The sequence below is a fragment of the Kogia breviceps genome, chromosome 9 (assembly GCF_026419965.1).
Source record: "Kogia breviceps isolate mKogBre1 chromosome 9, mKogBre1 haplotype 1, whole genome shotgun sequence".
NCBI classification, from domain to species: Eukaryota; Metazoa; Chordata; class Mammalia; order Artiodactyla; family Physeteridae; genus Kogia; species Kogia breviceps.
In genome coordinates this window covers 87210178-87230005 of record NC_081318.1, presented here as the reverse complement: position 1 = coordinate 87230005, position 19828 = coordinate 87210178, and the positions used below count along the sequence as shown (strand labels likewise).

Below are 19828 nucleotides of genomic sequence, written 5' to 3'. Positions count from 1 at the left end.
AACATTAGGTGACTAGGACCTGAACTTAGGGTAGTATTTATAGAAAGAGAAGTAAGGAGGGATTTTAAGAAATTATGCAATTGGCATATATGTTATATAATCTCGGGTGTTACATTACAGGCTTTTTGCAGTTTTGTGTGTTTCCATCGTAGCTTTGTAATCAGTAGTAAGCTTTTTGAAGACAAGGATTTCAACACTATTTAAAAATTCTCCTCTACATTTCGTCTTTTGCTGGGTGCGTAGGAGCTTGATTGAACAACAATAATTAAAAGAACATCGAATAATTTTATACACACAAAGTTTGAGTTTTTAGAATGCAGGTCAATGATTCTTAGAGTTCCTATACCCTTTATTTTAATATCATAATATCACCAGTTAGCCATGTCGTATCTTTTTTAAAAGGTGCAAGGATAAGGGAACTAACATCTAGTCATATATATATACCAGGCTCTGGGTAGTTATTTTATATCTTTCTTCACTTAGTCCTTGTAGTAACCCATGAGAAAGATATCAACCATTATTTTACATATTAGAATATTGAGAATGAGTATTTTTTCCAGTGTTATATTAACCAGTCCAGATATGCCCCAAATTAGCCCCTTTTCTGCTATAGTTTACTCTCTCAATTAAAGTTAGCCACTTATTTTAAGTGATTTGAAGTTAGTTTGATACTGTATTGGACATGAAATATGTGAAGAATAATCTTTAGAATAAAATGTGTAGTGATTGGGCTTCCCTGGTGGCTCAGTGGTTGAGAGTCCGCCTGCCGATGCAGGGGACACGGGTTCGTGCCCCAGTCCGGGAGGATCCCACATGCCGCGGAGCCATGGCCGCTGAGCCTGTGCGTCCGGAGCCTGTGCTCCGCAACGGGAGAGGCCGCAACGGTGAGAGGCCCGCGTACAAAAAAAAAAAAAAAAGTGTAGTGATAAATTTTGATAGTTTATGATGTATTATGTATTCCAGTGTTCAATATATGAAAGGAAATTTATAAATAACTAAAACCTTAGAGAAAGAAGAAAAGGCATGTTTGTTTTTCATTCTGATTTTCTTGGTGTGTTGTAATTCTAGAAATTTCACTTTAGTTCATGAAAAAAATAAAATTTTTAAATAGTTTAAAATACTTATTTTGTCTTTTAGATAAAATCAAAGACAAAATTAAAGAAAGAGATAAAGAAAAGGAGAGAGAAAAAAAGAAGCTTAAAATAATGAATGAGATCAAGAAAGAAAATGGAGAAGTAAAGATTTTGCTGAAAAGTAAGTTTATATTAAGTGATTTCAGTTGTACTGTGTTATATTGTTCAGTATATATGTTTTGGCTTAGTGATTAAAATAAGAAATGTTATTTGGTGCTGAATTTTGCTGGGAATAAACATTTGTGGTCAGACTATGAGAAGTAAATATAATAGTGGGGTTTTCTAATCTGTGTAGTAATATGTCTTTAGTATATTGAGTGAGTTATTAGAAAGTAGTAAAGGTAATTACTAGGTTCCTTAAATTATTTGAAAATAGGTTATCTAACTGTGTTTATATTACTAGTCTTTATCCATATTTAGATAATCTAAAATAAAAGGCTAAAGAAATTTTTAGCATGATAGGTATGGTAGAGGAAGTGATCTTACCAATATTTGATGATAATCACCATAGCATAGTCTGGGATTTAGAAGGGAGCATTTTACTCTGAGGTAAATAAGAAGGTGTACTGTTTTACTGTATGTTTCTTGCATGCTTAAGAATATCCTCTTTTTGTTTCCTGTTTTTTCTCATTACAACTATTTTTAGTTGTTTATACATAGGGGTGGATGGTGAGGTAATAATATAAATCCTGTCGATAAATCTGTACTTTTCCAGAGAGAATTTGTGATAGAAGGATAGTTTTAAATTCACTCAGATAGCAAGGTAAGAAGAATCAGTGGCATTTGGTTGCTAGATAGCTAGCAAATTCATTTGCTGCCTCATCAAGTTAACAATTTGTGGATTAGAACATGTTGACTTTGATTAATTTCATATTGAATTTATGTATGGGTAAGCCTTTCTATCTACATAAGGGAGAAAAGGCCATAGCACTGTAGGTGCAATGAAATTACTGGTTAATTTATATTATTTAAGGTAAACAATATTAGATTATATAATTTCATTTCATTCTTTGTCATGTTTCCAGATGTTCTTTGGTACTTTGTCTAAGCTCTATTTTCTACTTGTCAGAACTTTCTTTTCTTTTTTTTTTTTTTACGGTACGTGGGCCTCTCACTGCTGTGGCCTCTCCCGTTGCGGAGCACAGGCTCCGGACGCACAGGCTCAGCGGCCACGGCTCCCAGGCCCAGCCGCTCTGCAGCATGTGGGATCTTCCCACACCGGGACACGAACCCGTGTCCCCTGCATCGGCAGGCGGACTCTCAACCACTGTGCCACCAGGGAAGCCCAGAACTTTACTTGCTATAAAATTCTTTTGACCTTGAAGAAACATGTCAGAGCTTAAGTTGATGGCTACTTGGTGAATGCTCATGGTCCTTTTCTATTTTTTTTGGCCAGCGTGTTTTATCTGTGTTGTCTAAATAGACTGTAAGCCTTTGAGGCAGGAGTTGAATATAATCACACTAGTGCTCTACAGCAGCTAATGATTAACACTTGAAATGTTTTCTTGTCTTTACCCTCTTGGTTTAGTCAAACAGTCATTTTTTATTGGTTTAGTCACATAGTCATTTTGTTATCCATTTGTACAGTGATGTAAATTCCTGTCACTTGGTTGAATGTTAGATTCCTAACATACCATTAATGTGAAGTATGTGAACCTAGAAATTACATATGCAAGCAGAATTTTAAATAGCCTAAAAAGTGGAGATTTTCCAGTCATATACAGTGGTAACCTTGACTTTGAAGTAAATGAAAAATTTAAGAGGTATTTTGAACCAAGCTAAACTGAAACCTAGTGATGATAGAGGGGAAAAAAGAGATAGATTTGGAAATAAATTGGTGACCTCTGGGATGACCATAGGAAAATCTATTTACTGTAAAATGGAGGTAAATAATAATTTAATTACTGTCTTACAGGGTTGTGGAGATTAAATGAGGTAAAGTAAGGGGGAAGTGCCAAGTACACTTGTCTAGCCCACAGGTATTCAGTAAGTAGCTATGAATGTTACTTATAAACACATATGAAAAATTAACTCTTTTGATTAAAAGCAATGACAAAACTATCTCCCCTCCTAGTGGGTAGTATATAGATAATTAAATGAATAAAAACATGATTAATTTGAGAAATTGTGCTTGTCCCATGGTAAGCACTGAGTAAGTGTTAGCTATTGTTACTATCCGGCAGAAACAATTTGTTCTGCTTGTGTGGCCGGCCATTTCCCAAGTGAGCCTTATGATCAGGGAAGGGCATCTTTTGTTACTGGTGTCCTGGAGCAACAAGAGAATCAGTTAGGTGGGGGCAGTAAGTATCCTATTATTTACTACTTTGTGTCCCTTTTTCTTTTATGGCTTTCAACTTTTATTCTCAAAATTTTCTCCTTCTGATAATGCTAACATTGCAAGCTATGGCAGACGCAGGCATTGATTGTTTGGTGATGACACTTGAATATCTGACAATAGATTCTAACTCTTACTCCATGGGACTTCCCTGGTGGCCCAGTGGTTAAGAGTCTGTGCTTCCATTGCAGGGGGCACGGTTTGATCCTAGTCCAGGAACTAAGATCCCGCATGCTGTGGGGCACGGCCAAAAAAAAATATTTTTTTTAAAAAAGGGGAAAAAAAATAAAGTAACTAATTCTTACTCCACACCAGTCTTATTTCTTCCACATTTTCATTAAAAACTGCATTATGACTAGAAATATATACATGATTATATACATGCCAGAAATGTTTTATTAAGGCAGAAATCTTGTAAATGTTTTTCACTGATAAAATAGGAGTTTGCTTTATTAGAAACAGTTTAAAGGAACAAATAAATTTGAAACATAAGCTTATTTAGCTCATCCTTTTATATCTAATGTCTACCAACTACTTTTTCTGAGTACACTTATGTGTTTCAGCCATTTTATGTTGTTTATTGATAAGGTGTGAGAACATGGATGTTATGATTATAGTATTCTTGAGAGTAAATTTTATCATTATAGCATATCAGCGAAGCTTGCTGGCGAGCAGGTAGAAAAGGGATGAAAAGAAGCTAGTGTTCAAGGTTATTGGTAGTGTACTAAAGGTCACAGGTAGGTCATTCATGACAGGAGGAGCGAAGATGTTGCTGTGCCAGAAAAGGAAAGTCATTCCCGAAAGACCAGAGGTTGAAAATAGCTAAGCTAATTACTGCTTTGTTTCTGTGTATGATAATAGAATTATATATATATATAAAACACTTCCCATATTAGATATGAAATCATATCCAGTATTTCTGGGCAACCTTTATTTTTCTTTTATTAACACTAAAAATATACTAAGGTTAGGAGTGGAAATTAATTCCAGTGATTTTGTGATTTTTAAAGATTTTTTAAAAATAATTTTCCATTAACAACACATGCAGTTTCTTTTAATCTGTTTGTGTGTGTGGTTTTTTCTGTCTCTGTATGAGTGCCTCTTTTTTCTGACTGTGTGTGTCTCTCCATTTCTCTCTGTGTCAGATTCTCTCTTTGGCTATCTGTGCATGTGTGTGTCTGCTTGGGGTGTGTGTGTGTGTATATGTGTGTTTGAGGTCCACTGTGCATATATCGGTGGATCTTTGCAGGGAGGGTCTCCCATTAACCTTATACTTTTAGAGGGTCCAAATTACTTAGCATTTCTTTCCGTTATGGGTATTTACCAGGATCCTTTAAAAAAAACACTACAGTTCTGATTTATTGGGCTCCATTTGAAGAATTATGAATTTAAAGTAAATATGTACTTTAAATAAAACCTTTTAGTATAAGAGAAAAACATTAATATTCAAAATGATCTTATCTCCTTATTAAAAAATTTCCTACATATGTACCTATTGCATTTCATGTATCATTCCAAGTCTTTAAATGAGTGAGAGATTGTATAAAACTTAAAAAAAATTACCTGGTAAAGGCTAGTGCCTTGATTTGATTTAAATGTAAAGAATGCATTTTACCTGTACCATTGAGGGGGGATCCCCAAGACTACCCCCAGGTTTGATGATTTGCTGGGAGGACTCACAAGACTCAGCATAAATTTGTACTCATGGCTATGATTTATTATAGTGGAGGATACAAAGTAAAATTAGTAAGGAGAAAAGGCACATGTGGCGATTTCTGGAGGAAGCTAGGCCTAAGCTTCCAAGAGTCCTCTCCTAGTGGAGTCACAAAGGATGCACTTAATTCTTCCAGCATTGAATTGTGATAAAATATGTGAAGTGTTGTCTACCAGGGAAGCTCATTAGAAACTCAGTAGTCAGGGTTTCTACTGGGAGCTGGTCACATAGGCACCCCCTGTGTAGCATGTAGCAAAATTCCAGAAGGAAAACAGGTGTTCAATGTAAACCATATTGTTTGCACAAACTGTTTAGGTACAGTGAGCCACTCTTATCAGGGAATGGTAGTAACCTTCCCAAAATACAAGTTCTCAGATGCCAGCCAAAGGCCACCCTTGCAAGCAGGCCTAAGGATAGTAGTCTCAAGTGTGTTATGTTTAACTCTTTTCTGCACCCTGTGCTCACTTTAGTATTTAATTAGAGTAGTTTGTCATGGAAGTTTAATTACTTGATGCTCAATATAACAGTTTCTTGACTAATTTCTTATTAGTTTGTATTTTTCAGTTTCTATTATACTACTACTGTTTTCATCCATCCTTGTGACTAAGAAATAGACAGACTGTTGTACCTATTTTATTTTAAAGTAACATGACTGGATATTTACTATTTTAACTTTAAAAACTGTGTTAGTTGTAAATATAATAGGATATTAAGCTTATATTTTCATTCAAATGAAATTCTGCTTAGTTTGGCAAACCATTTAATTTGTACAATTTTACATGTATTTCCAGTTTAGTTATTAATTATACCTAAGCCCGTTAAACTTTAAGTCCTGTTTTTTAATACACTACTGTCTTTTTTGCTTGACTCATTTGGATTTTACTTACATATATTGAATATAAACCTCTTTTATCTTTCATTTTGATTAACTCCCTGTTTTAACTTTTTTAAATTAATTTTTTCCTAAGATTTTAACCTGAATCTGATGTTTTGATAGTTTATACCTGGGTAGCAAGTATGAATTTGTTAATATATTTTAAAACTACTTACATGTAGACTCGAGAAAATTAACACTTTATTAAGTGTTGCATTTTATTACTTTGCAAAGCATAATCAATAATGTTGACAGATTTTTAGTTTTGCTTTTCATAATGATACGAATTTGGTCTCCATTGCATACTTACAAATTTTTAGAAGAGATAGTTTATTATTAACATTAAACTTTCCTTTTTCAAGAATTGCTGTGAACTTGAGAGAATTTTTATGGTTGTTGTTTCAGGGTTAGGATTTAGTGATAGTATTCATATGGTGAGAAACTGACTGAAAGGGAGACAAGGGAAAAAACCTATAAACTTCAGGTAGTCTGTTGGTGAGAGAAATCTTTGCATTCATGGAGTCATTAAATGTTCATCTGTAGCAGTGTACTAGATGCCAGGAGGGATTTGATGATTGGTGAAAAAAAGTGTTTCACTCTGAATTCAAAGTTATTTGTTTCACTCATACAGTATCCTGAAGGACATATATTATACAGGCATCCTATGAATGAAAAAATAATAACTTTATATGACCATATCATATATATTCATAGATATAGAATATATAATAACATGAATTTAGAGTGAAGTGATTTCAGTTCCAACTACAAAGGTGAGGGAAAACAAAATGAAGAAGATGATGTAAGAGTAGTCTTTAAAGGATAGGTAAGAAAGAGTTCAGTAGTAAGTACTAGGCAGGGCAAGGATATTTTAGGGAAAGGAAATGCCTTTGCCAGTAGTAGAAAACTAAAGTAGGACTAGGTATGTTTCATAAGAAATTGTAAGTAGTGAAAATTGGACCAGAGCGTGGTGTACTTGAGGGCATTGACTCTGGATTCCAGACTGAAGAGGTTGTATTTGAGAACCCTTGAAAGCAGTTGAGTCAAGGGATGAACATGATCAAAGCAATATATAAAATGTGTAGAATGATTAATATGGCTCCCACATTAAGGATGAGAGATAGTCATGAGGCTTTTAGACAAAAAATTAAGGCAGTAGTATCATGGAAGTAAAAAATAATCAAGGATGAGTTGCATAATTACATAAAACATTGGAGAGATCAGGAAGAGTGATTTGAGAGAATATCATTGGATTTGATATATGAACATTCTGGGAAAGTAAATTTGAGTAGACTGGAAGCAGACCTAGAATTTAAGGGATAAGAATGGTCAGTTAATAAAGGGAAGGCACTGGGCATTGCAATTTTTTATAAGAAGTTTGATGGTCAAAAGAAGAGGATAGAGAACTTTAAGCAAGAGTTTTGGAGTTGGTGGGATGGACTTATTTTGGGGAAGTAGGCAGGACATCTCATTCACCAGAGACAGAAAAAATCATAGAGATATGTGAGGATGGAAAAATTCAGCTAAAGAAGCAGGTTGAGAAAACCTAATTCGTGACAGGTTATCTATAAAAGTGAAATAACAGATGGAAACAGTGAATGCCTTCTTTCCTCAACTGTTATCTTACTGGCTTTTTTCATATTATCTTAGGAAGCATAATATTTTCTTGTGAGGATGTTTACTCTTTTCTATTTTTCTTATTGTATAGAAATAAGTATACTGTGATAATGTTGTTTTTATATATGTACACTTAAGTTCTATAGCTGTATAGCCTCTGTGGATTAATCTTTTATTCTTTGGATTCCTGAATTACTGAGCCCAGGGTCTACTTGCCTTTGGTTACAGAAACTCATTAATATATAAACTTACTATGACCCATGTCTTTTTCTTTCTTTCTTTAAATTTCTCTTTCATGCATATCATTTGTACTTAGGACATGATAAATGATTCTAATTTTGTCATCTCTTATGGTACCTTGTTAGGTCTTCACTGGAAACTTTGTAGACTCTAGTAGATCTAACATAGCCCATTTTGGATGAAAGAGTAGTTTACCAAGGAGGACATATGGTAAAAAGCTAAGGAATTGCTATGTTTGTTGCTGATACACTATGCAAGTATTTTTCTCCTTTTATGATTTGTAAGTCGACACCTATATGCAATTTTTAAGAATTTAAAAGTAAAAATGATATATATTGATGGGAAATATCTGCAGGGTATTGTTCATGTTGACTTTTGTTCAACTTTCCATTTCTGAATTTCTATATTTAGAATTTGAAGATATGCTTTCTAAAACATTCGTTTTGTTACTTCAGTAAATACTGATTGAGCATCTGCTACATGTCAGAATGGTACTGTGCACTCTAGGCATAACTTTGTCTTAAGCCTTCCTCTGTGTGTGTGTCTGTGTGTGTGGAGAGAGAGGGAAAGAACCTGACTAAAGTATGGTTATCAATACTGTGTAAAGCAAGTCCCAAATATAAACTTCATTCTGAGTGAATTTTGCTTATTTATTATAAAACAATTTCTAAAGCATCATTTTTAAAGAAACTAAAATACAGAGTTTCAAAAAAAATTTTTCCCAACAGGTGGGAAGGAGAAACCAAAAACAAGTGTAGAAGACTTACAAATTAAGAAGGCAAAGAAGAAGAAGAAAAAGAAACACAAAGAGAATGAAAAACGGAAGCGTCCAAAAATGTATAGCAAATCTATTCAAACCATCTGCTCAGGATTGCTGTCTGATGTTGAAGATCAAGAAGCCAAAGGCATCCTAAGTGATAACATAAAAGATTACAGTGGAAAGAATTTGGATACCAAGAACTATGATTCCAAAATTCCAGAGAACAGTGAGTTTCCATTTGTCTCATTAAAGGAGCCACGGGTTCAGAACAACCTCAAAAGGCTAGACACTTTGGAGTTCAAACAGCTCATTCATATTGAGCACCAGCCTAATGGAGGTGCATCAGTTATCCACGCCTACAGCAATGAACTCTCCCACCTGTCTCCTGTGGAGATGGAGAGGTTTGCAGAAGAGTTTGTGGGTCTGGTGTTCAGTGAAAACGAGAACTCTGCAGCTTTCTATGTAATGGGTATTGTTCATGGGGCAGCTACTTATTTACCTGATTTTTTAGACTACTTTTCATTTAATTTTCCCAATTCACCAGTGAAAATGGAGATATTGGGAAAGAAGGATATAGAGACAACAACTATGTCCAATTTTCATGCTCAGGTAAGAGGTTTTAGTTTTTTTATTTTAACTTTTAATTATATGTTTTAGGCAAGTTTCTGTTCTTTGTTACTCATTTTGCTATAGGTTTGAAATAAAAAGATAAGACTATAATGAAACCTCTTGGGAATATTAAGAATAAATTACTTTCTTGATGTGAATGCTAGAGGTTAAATTCCAGCTTCTATTTATCTGTTTTATTTTTTTCAAAAGAAATTCAGTGAAATAATTAAGATTCTGTTGTCCTTTTTACCATGGATTTATTTTGGAAGTGAAATGAATTTTGCTATGTATTTTTCCAGTCCATACAATAGTTCTCTTACTTGAACATCACTTAAAATTGTCTTCTTGCTTTATGCAGTAATGCTTTAATGCTTAGCATTGGATTCATCATGTGGAAGGTGCTGAATAAATGTTGGCTGTTAATATATTGTGATACAAAGGAATCATCAGTTAAATATGTGATTATGTTTGAAAATGAGCAGACCAGTGCATATATTGAGCTACTTTCTATTTCCTACCCTTCTTTGTGTTGTAGAATATAGATTATTTTAAAAGCAGAGGCAGAATCCAGTCCACTGGCTCTTGGAAGTGAATGTAGGCCCATCTAAGTCTGGTGCATTGTTACTCATTCTCAGAGCAGAGACTGCTTCGGTCAAAGATCAGCCAATTTTCACATTTATTTGTGCTAAACTTTCGGTATCATAAGTAATAATTGACCTTCTAGTTTGGAAAGAGGAAAAAAGTGAAGAAAGTTTCAAAGGGATCTTTTAGTGATCATCTATCCCGACCTTTCTCAACTTAAACAAACGTAGATAGGAGTAACTTAGGGTTTTAAGGTTGGCAGCTGTGCCAGGAATAGAACAAAATTTCCTTAAACTTCATCCAGGTCTCTTTTCCTTATTTTGAGTATATTTCTTTTTTTGATATGTGTTCAAGTTATAGTCTCCACCTTAAATGATAGTCTGGACATGCAATAACATCTACTCATACCAACCCCCCACCCCACAGTATGTTTGGTGTATATTGTGTAATATACTGAAGTCTGGAAAACATGCTGGTATTTAAAATTTTAATGTGTGTGTTGGGGGGGTACTCTTGCCTATGTAACATGTTTGAGAATTGGAATTTAAATATTTTTTAGAGCCGAAAGGGAGCTGTAGAGCATCTGTCACTAGCCCTGTCATTTTATAGAATTCAGAATGGTTAGTAATTTGAGATTACACCTGTGTTTAGTGGTAGAACTAGACTGGCATCTAGTGATAGTATCAGCTATTTATTGAGTGCTGACTGCCAGGAACTATTCTAAGCACTTTATATGTAATAACTCATTTATTCTTCATTACAATTTAATTTTAGCAATGAGGAAACAGAGAAGAAATAATTGCCCAAAGTCCTTTGGTACTAGATCATTCATTTGTTTTTCATTTATTATGTCTGCTAAGTGCTAGGTTTTATGGTAGGTCTCTTGACTTACAGTGTGATTTGTTTCCACTGTATCATAAACTTTCTGCTGCCATACTATGCAAGTTATTTCCGACATCTTTTAAATGTCACAATAGTTAAATTTGATTTTCAGATAGCTTTTAAGGTTAGGAATTATTAATTTTTTATTAAATTATAATTTTCATCCTAACTTGTGCAGTATGTACAACATGAAAACCATGCTTCCTTTTATTAAATACAACATGATGCTGGGACTTGTTAATTATGCTAGTGTGTGGCTAGGCTGTGGGTCTCAAGTCCTTGAAGAGCCACCTACCGTGGTTGCCATTACCTCTTAGGGTTCTTGGATAATACATATGGCACAGAGGAAACTCTAGGCAGATGCATCCTCTTTGTTACCAGTTGTGGCTCTGGCCCCATATCTATGTGATCTGCTGCAAGGACTGCATGCATGCATAAACAAATAAATAAGTAAGTAAATAAATAAATAAATAATTTGGCTGTGTTGGTTCTTCGCTGCTGCACGCAGGCTTCTCCCTAGTTGTTGTGAGCGGGGGCTACTCTTTGTTGTGGTGCACGGGCTTCTCATTGAGGTGGCTTTTCGTTGTGGAGCATGGGCTCTAGACGTGCGGGTTTCAGTCTTTGAGGCATGCGGGCTCAGTAGTTGTGGCTCATGGGGTCTAGAGTACAGGCTCAGTAGTTGTGGTGCATGGGCTTAGCTGCTCCGCGGCATGTGGGATCTTCCCGGACCAGGGCTCGAACCCTGTCCCCTGCATTGGCAGCTGGATTCTTAACCACTGTGCCACCAGGGAAGCTCAAGGACTGCTTTTAGTCCTGCAACTTTAGATTTCATGGCAGGAAGCTGCCTGTGTACGGTGCATGTGCCTTTACCTCAGTATCCTCCAGATCCAGCCATTCCTATGGTATGAAGAGGAGTATCTAGCGAAAAGCTTTCCTGAACTGGTCATTTGATATTTCCCCAAACTGGATTTTTACTTTGCTTATTTTTTTAAGAGCTTAGAAGACTGAGGAAGTTCTTTTCTGCAGACCTTTCTTTTTTTGTTTGTTTAATTAAAACCAGAGCAGCGAAAAGAATTTGCCCTAAATTCTGTAGAAACTAAAATATGACAGTATAGGTGAGATGTAGTTGTTTCTATCATCTTTATAGTGATAATGCTTATCTTTGTGATAATACTCTGTAGTTTTCATAGAAATTCATTTTTGCATCTGTTTAGCCTTTATCCTTGAAACATGTTAACTTGAGATTTTTTTGGTGCGTTTACGTGTGTATATATGTATGCACACATGCACATGCACACGCACACACACACACACACAATACTGACAAAAGGATCGAGACATCCTGTTCTTTGATTTTGGAATTCTTTTTACTTGCATAATTCTATTTTTCATCTTCATCTATTTCCCTGCCGATTGCCTGAAGAATCTGAAGACATGGTAGAATTATATATTGTCTTGTCATTTTTCTGATGTTAGTGGTATAATATCAATCAAACTGTATGAAATAAAATTCTATTTGAGAATAGAAATGGATTTTCGTAGGAAGTTTGTAACCTATCTATATCAGTTATTTTGCTGCAAATCAAACCAAAACCCTCAAAACTAAGTGGCTTAAAGATTTTTCTCACAATCTGTTGGACTCTCTGGACAGTCTTTGTCAGCTCAGCTCGGGGCTGGATGGCCTCAATCATGTCTGATGGTTTGCCTGTCAGTTCGTCTTAGGAGACCTTGCTTATTTGTCTGGCGGTTTGATGCAATGTCGATTGGGGTGATAATCACAATTTTCTCATCATTGAGCAGGTTAGCCTGGGCTTGTACACGTTGATAGTTGCAGGGTTCATAGAGCAGAAAGAGGGCAAGGCCAAACCCAGATTCACTTTTTTTTTTTTTTTCTGGTACACGGGCCTCTCACTGTTGTGGTCTCTCCCGTTGCGGAGCACAGGCTCCGGACGTGCAGGCTTAGCGGCCATGGTTCACGGACCCAGCCTCTCCGCGGCATGTGGGATCCTCCCGGACCGGGACACGAACCCGTGTCCCCTGCATCGGCAGGCGGACTCTCAACCACTGCGCCACCAGGGAAGCCCCAGGTTCACTTCTTGATGATAGGAGTGACACAGTCACATTGATCAGAAGTGAGCATACATGCTTGGGAAGAGTTTTTGGCCATTTGCACTCTTCCACATCTGTCTTAGTTTTTCTGCCATCTCTATTTTCTTCAAATACTCATTTGGACATTGATCATTCTCCTTTGCCTTTGATGGTAGGGAAACAGAAAGGCAAGTAAGACAGGAGTTTTATCTGTCAAGAAGCAATTGAGATTTCTGTCTTGCCATGCAATATTTAATCAGCATGCGCTCCAAACTCTGTAGTAAGAACTGTGAGAATATGAAAACTCGGGCAGTTATCTTCTAATCACCCTTTTCCCTCCCCCAAACTCTAAATCTTATTTTTTATTTTAGCCTGGTTCTGAGTTGCTTGTAGTAAATAATTTATGTCAAGTGTTAACTCATAATTAAATGGCTAATATTTTAATAGTGAAACAGTTATTAAATCTGATCGGATCTGTTAGCCTTGCCTCTCTACAAAGTGAGGGGAGAGAACTAACTTCTATTGAATTCATGCTGGGGTCATTCACCATGCTAGGACAATAAAGATGATTTGACATACCATCTTTGACCACTGCCAGCCTTTGTACTGAATTTTCATTTGACTGGTTGTGCTTGTAATGTCCTTGAATGCTTTTGAACTGATCTGTTATGGCAGGTACCAGATGTTCTAATTGAGAGACTTTTTTCTTCTTGTACTAGTTTAAAAATGATTAATAACAATTTTATTCTTATTTTAGGTATAGTTATATGGATATTTTTGAAATGTTGATTATATGTTATTTCTTGTTATATGTTTTAATTTGAAAGGATATGCCAGATGTGACGGGGATTGGCTCCCCCTTGTGGCACACTTATTTTTGTTAGATGTTCAGATTGCTGCAGTAGGAATGTGGTGAGCTGGTCTTGTTTTTTAAAATACGAGACTCCCTTCTTTCTTCTTGCCCTCCCCCCAAAAAGCTCACCAGAATTGAACCAATAGCCTCTTCTTCCCTCACCTCCTCAATTTTTTGCTGTAGTAACTGTCCTGTTTTTGTGTTTTCTTTGGATTAATGATAATACTAGCTAGAAGCATCTATAATATCTTCTATATTTATTATGGATAACTATACTGTATAAAGTATAAAATATTTATAACATATTCTGTGGTATTTTTACTATCTTGGGATGTTGATAGGTACACTAAAAGAAAACAAGTAAATAAGAAAAACAGGTTTTGAAGTCAAAATAGTTTGTCTAATAGTGGGCCAAATAAGTTATGTTTGTTTACTGTGAGACTTCTCAGAACCTAGCCTTTAATAGTGTGTGGTGAACCTCTCAAACAGGAAGAGTTTTCCAAACTTAATGGACTATAGAATCCTCTCTTCAGGGACTGACATATCAGCATTATTTCAAGTGAGTCATTCCTCATGGTTTTTTGAATTACATGTGTCCATATTTGCTTCCCTTGTTGCAGCAGTTTTGATACGTGAAATAAGAGAAAGCAGTATTGACACTTACAGATTTACTTTTGCCAATATATTTCCTATCATAAAGCCTACTTTTTTCTTTGTAGCAAGCCAAACTCAGAATCATAAGGTTGTGTTTTTTGTTTTTGTTTTTTAAAGATTATTTACATGAAGAAAAATGATTAGGGTTTAGTTTAAATGTAATGTAACAGTTGTTTTCCCATTAACCAAAACTTCTGAGATTTTGTTATTGACACTTACTGGCAGAGGGTTCAAGAAGTCTTTTATTTCCTGCTCTCCAGTCTCCTCCACCCCCCCCTTTAAAACATTTATAGAGAATAAATGAAGGGAAGTGTGAAAATACAGTCATGATGGTGGTAGGGTTTTTGCCGGGTAGGGAGACTCTAGGGGAGATTTAGATTAAAAATGTTATATCTGTCAACAGCTTTTGCAAATATATGAATAAGTATCATTTCTGTCTTTCATTGTGTTTTTTGAGAAGTATACCTAAATTGGGAGGAACAATATGTGTCTTCTTTGTAACTCTACATTTCCCTTTTAGGAAGCATATAGGATATGTTTTAAAGCAGTGACATTTTTTGGTATTTCCAATTTAATTTTTTAACTGCATCAGAAAATTGATAGTGTGATGAATGTTTACTGAAGCAAATACAGTAATTTCATGTCAAGCATCATCAGGATGTGAGATTTTCCAGATTAGTGGTTTTTCTAGATAATGGAAGCATACAATTGTAAGGACCAAGATTTATCCTTTTCCTGAGCATATAAAACATAACTTTCAGTCTAGGTTTGTCATTATGATATTATAATATTGATGACCTAGGGGAGCTGCAGCTGTGCTTATCTCTTGCCCCTCCTTCCTCTTCTAAACTTGTGATTTCTTATCCTTTATGATTTTAGATGTTAGAATTATGCCTAGTGTAGAAACATATATGTAAGAAGAGTATCCTTCTGTGAATCATGGCCTTTGTGACAGTAATTTTGACTATTTAGAGATTCTTTCCACTCTTACCTGTTTCCTTCTCCCATCCCACTGCTTTTGAGTTGTAATTGTTGGATAGATTATTTTTGGAGAATTAAGGTTTTTTTCTTACGATTATTATAGATTTACTTTTATTCCATGTAATAGAGGAAACTGGATTATTTGCTATATAATATTGCCGTATAATAGGTATCACATAAATCAAGGTGTACTATTTACTTTTTTGTGAAAAGTGTGTGGATTATATTTTTGTGATTTTTTTTTTAACAACTTAAGTGGTACCTATATGTTTCATCAAGAAGTATATACTTTTTGAATTTGAATACATTGTTATGTGTAGTTTTCCATTTTTGAAACATTAAATTAATGGTTCAGACTGATTTAGTATATGTTTCAAGTATTGGTTATTAATCTAGAAAGTTGTATTAAATGGTATGTAATTAAAAGCTATATTACAATGTGTTTATTTTAATTGGGGGATAGTTGATTTATAATATATTAGTTTCAGGTGACAAAGTAGTGCTTCAGAATTTTTATAGATTATACTCCATATAAAGTTGTTAAAAAATATTGGCTATATTCCCTGTGCTGTACATTATATCCTTGTACCTTATTTATTTTATACATAGTAGTTTGTACTTCTTAACTCCCTGCCCCTGTCTTGGTCCTCCCTCTTCCCCCATTCCCCCTCCCACTCCGTACAGGTAACCACTAGTTTGTTTCTGTATCTGTGAGTCTGTTTCTCTTTTGTTATATTCATTCATTTTACTTTTTAGATTCCATATATGAATAATAATATACAGTATTAATTTTTCTTTGTTTGACTTATTTCACTTAGCATAATATTCTCCAGGTCCACCCATGTTGTTGCAAATAGCAAAGTTTCATTCTTTTTATGGCTGAATAGTATTCCATTGTATGTATATACCACATCTTTGTTATCCATTCCTCTGTTGTTGGTCACTTGGATTGCTTTTATATCTTGGCCATTGTAAATAATGCTGCTGTGAACATTGGGGTGTATATATCTTTTTGAATTCATGTTTTCATTTTCTTCAGATATATACCTAGGAGTGAAATTGCTGGCTCATATGGTAGTTCTGTTTTTAGTTTTTTGAGGAAACTTCATACTGTCCTCCATAGCAGCTGTACCATTTTATATTCCCGTCAACAGTGTACAAGCGTTCCCTTTTCTTCACATCCTCTCCAACATTTGTTATTTTTGATCTTTTTGCTGATAGCCATTTTGACGGGTGTGAGGTGATATTTCATTGTGGTTTTGATTTGCATTTCCCCGATGATTAGTGATGTTGAGCATCTTTTCATGTGCCTGCTGGCCATCTGTATGTCTTCTTTGGAAAAGTGTCTATTCAGGCCTGCCCATTTTTTAATTGAGTTATACTGTATTTTAAAATTCAGATTACTTTCACAAGCTAAGATTTTGATTAATTTAATTTTTAAAATTTAGTTTTAAATTTATTTATATCCATCCTATTGAGTCTTCAGATTATTATCTTTAATATTTAGAGAATGAATGTCTTAGAAGAAAATTGCTGTTTTGTTTTAAACCTGATAGCTAAGTATATGTAATTTATATAGAGACCATACTTAGTGGAATGTATCTGTGTTGTGGGTTTTTTTTTTTTTTTTTCCTGCACTGCATGGCTTGCAAGATCTTAGTTCCCTGGCCAGGGATTGAACCTGGACCCTTGCCAGTGAGAGAGTGTGAAGTCCTAACCACTGGACCGCCAGGGAATTCCCTATCTGTGGTTTTAATAGTGGACAAACAGAATGTACTTTACAGTTCTAGCACATTTTGGTGAAAAGGGGAGAGAATTTTGCTTTTATTATAGCAAATTATGTGTGTATGTGAATTTACATATAGTATATATGTATTTTGCCATGAGGTGACCAGAACTATGAAGATTCAAATACCATATTTAAGGTTATAATCCAACAAATAGAGTCTGTATTACTTTACTCTTTAAAATTCAGTTTCTCCCAAATATCCTTTGAAATATTTATGAATTTTAATAGGATATACTTTTAAAAAAAATCATCTAAAGATAAAGCCTCCTTTTAGGTAGCCTCTAAATAGACATAGGAGAGGAGGAAAAATCAAATCTGTTTTAATTTAGTCTGTTGTGTTAACATTTCTAATATTTAGACGTGTTTCATTTTATTTTACTTGTAAACAAAGAACAACATTTGTAAACTTGGAAATTAATGTAAAGGTGTAATTTGAATGAAATGAGATGGCTAGGTCAGTAATGCTCTCTTCAATCAATGAAGTGATCATTCCAACCTAAAATAGCAATATCTGGTTAAATCAAAGTTAGTTAAGTACTTAAGTTATAAGTCATCTGTCTTTAATATTACCACCCAAGAAGTTTTACCCATTTTTTCTGTTACTAAACGATACATGTTTTTACTTAACATTTAAACACAGAAATTTTACTCTAAGAGGGCTGAATGTTAAATTTGTTAATAACTAGTTCTAGTTTGTTTTTTTAAAAAAATATTTATTTATTTATTTGGTTGTGTTGGGTCTTAGTTGCGGCACGCATGCTCCTTTAGTTGTGGCTTGAGGGCTCCTTAGTTGTGGTTCGCCTCCTTAGTTGCAGCAGGCAAGCTCCTTAGTTGTGGCATGCAAACTCTTAGTTGTGGCATGCATGTGGGATCTAGTTTCCTGACCAGGGATCGAACCCAGGCCCCCTGCATTGGGAGTGAGCAATCTTAACCACTGTGCCACCAGGGAAGTCCTACTAGTTCTGTTTTTTTGATTATTAATTGTATTTATCCCTTCTCTATAGTTAAATACTGTTATAGTAGGGTTTTTGTTTGTTTTTTTTTTAGAATGGAAGTAGGTATTTGAATTGCATGGCAACCACTAGGTAGAACTCCAAAATCTATTTCAGTTATTTGAGAAATGAGTTATTTCATGTTTTTGCCTATTAAATAAACTGTTATAATTTCAGACTTTACATTTCCTCAGGGTGGATTGTCTCTGACTCCTAAATCCTAACATTCATATTAAAGAGCATTCTTTCTTTATTGGTGTATCTTTTGTATGCATGTATTTAGTTCTTGCACATACTCTCTTGGGAAAAAAAGAGTCCAGTAGACCATATATGCGTTTGACTTTTGCTTTAAAAGTATGTTTAAAGTACCCATTTCTTTGCGAGAGCTCATAAATTCAGTTGTGCTTAGTACTTTAGAAGGATTCCCTCACTGAACATTCCTCCCTGCCCTAATTATTTAGTTGATAATTGAGTCACTGCCCAAATTATTCAGTTGATGTAGTAGAATGAACCAGTTGGATGGCAAAGACTTTCTTGATTCTGGCTTTGTTAGAACTGGTTAATGAGTTAGATGAGTTATTTAAGTTTAAACAAGACAGAGAAGATTGAGGCACAGAAAATTTACTTATTTGTACAGAAAATTTACTTATTTGTATGAAGTGGAAGTATTACCTAATGTGACTTGTAAGTCAAATGAATATTTCAAAGCACTTGTAAATTTGTGTTTTACAGTAGAAGGTGTTTGATTTCACTGAATGGTCTTGAGGTCTCTCAAAAACTCATATGACCATTTGCAGATCCAGAACTGAAGCCACAAACTCAGTCATGTACAGAATTTATATCAATTCTTATAAATTTGCTAAATTTCAACTTGATATTTTTAGCTTTGTTAGACTGCATTACAGAAATGCACAGTGATGACTAATTTTCCTGTTGCGGTACTCTTAGTATATCTAAACATCTAAAGCCTAAATATTGTTGTAGAGTCAGATTTTAACTTTTAGCTCTCTCAGTACTGGAGATGGTAGGAACTTTTGGGAGACAAGAAAAAGGTCAGATCATGAGTACAAAATGGGGACACAGACCCCAACTTTTTTTTGTAACTTGAGGATTGGAGCAAGGTTTTATGGTTCTGAGAAGTGAATTTGTGATAGTTCATGAAAACTTAACCTTGGAATTCTGGTAAAGTTATTAAGGAATTAATGTATCATTGTTATACTGTTTTGCTTATTATGCTAAAAAATAAAATTTTCTAATGTTTTAGTCAAATGTTCTATTATGATAGAACTTTTATTGTCATGTTTTTGATGTGGGTGGGGGCTTAAATACATTTATACAGAATACTATCTGTATCAACTGCAATTGTGGGAATTCACCTTGTGATATGAAAATATTTTAGTCTGTGTCCCTGATGTGATGAAACCTCATCCATCTGGGTTTGCCTGGTATGGGACTTTCCATTTTAAAACTGGGATACACCCAGGCAAACTGAGACAATGTAATTTCCCTACAGTTAGTGGCCACAAAGGCTAATCCAGAGAAAAAAATAATTAGGATTTTGCTTGAAGTTTGTTTATGAAAGGAAGTTGTTTTAATTTAAAAATACTCTTGTTTACTACTGTTAGTATATGAGGTTTCTTTGCAAGATTTAAATGTGCTTTTGAAAACTTAGGTACCAGTGATTCTTGAGGTGTATAGGTTGTTTTATTTTGGTTGATATTCAAA

General features: G+C 34.8%; 1 protein-coding gene across 1 annotated transcript in view; it reads left to right on the top strand.

The window, feature by feature from the left end:
- RSBN1L (round spermatid basic protein 1 like) overlaps window positions 1–19828 on the top strand; it is a 64854-nt gene that overhangs the window by 32131 nt on the left and 12895 nt on the right. The window contains exons 2-3 of the mRNA XM_059074956.2: window positions 1138–1254; window positions 8642–9282. Of these exons, the coding sequence (XP_058930939.1) occupies window positions 1138–1254; window positions 8642–9282 (758 nt within the window). The remainder of the gene's footprint in view (window positions 1–1137; window positions 1255–8641; window positions 9283–19828) is intronic.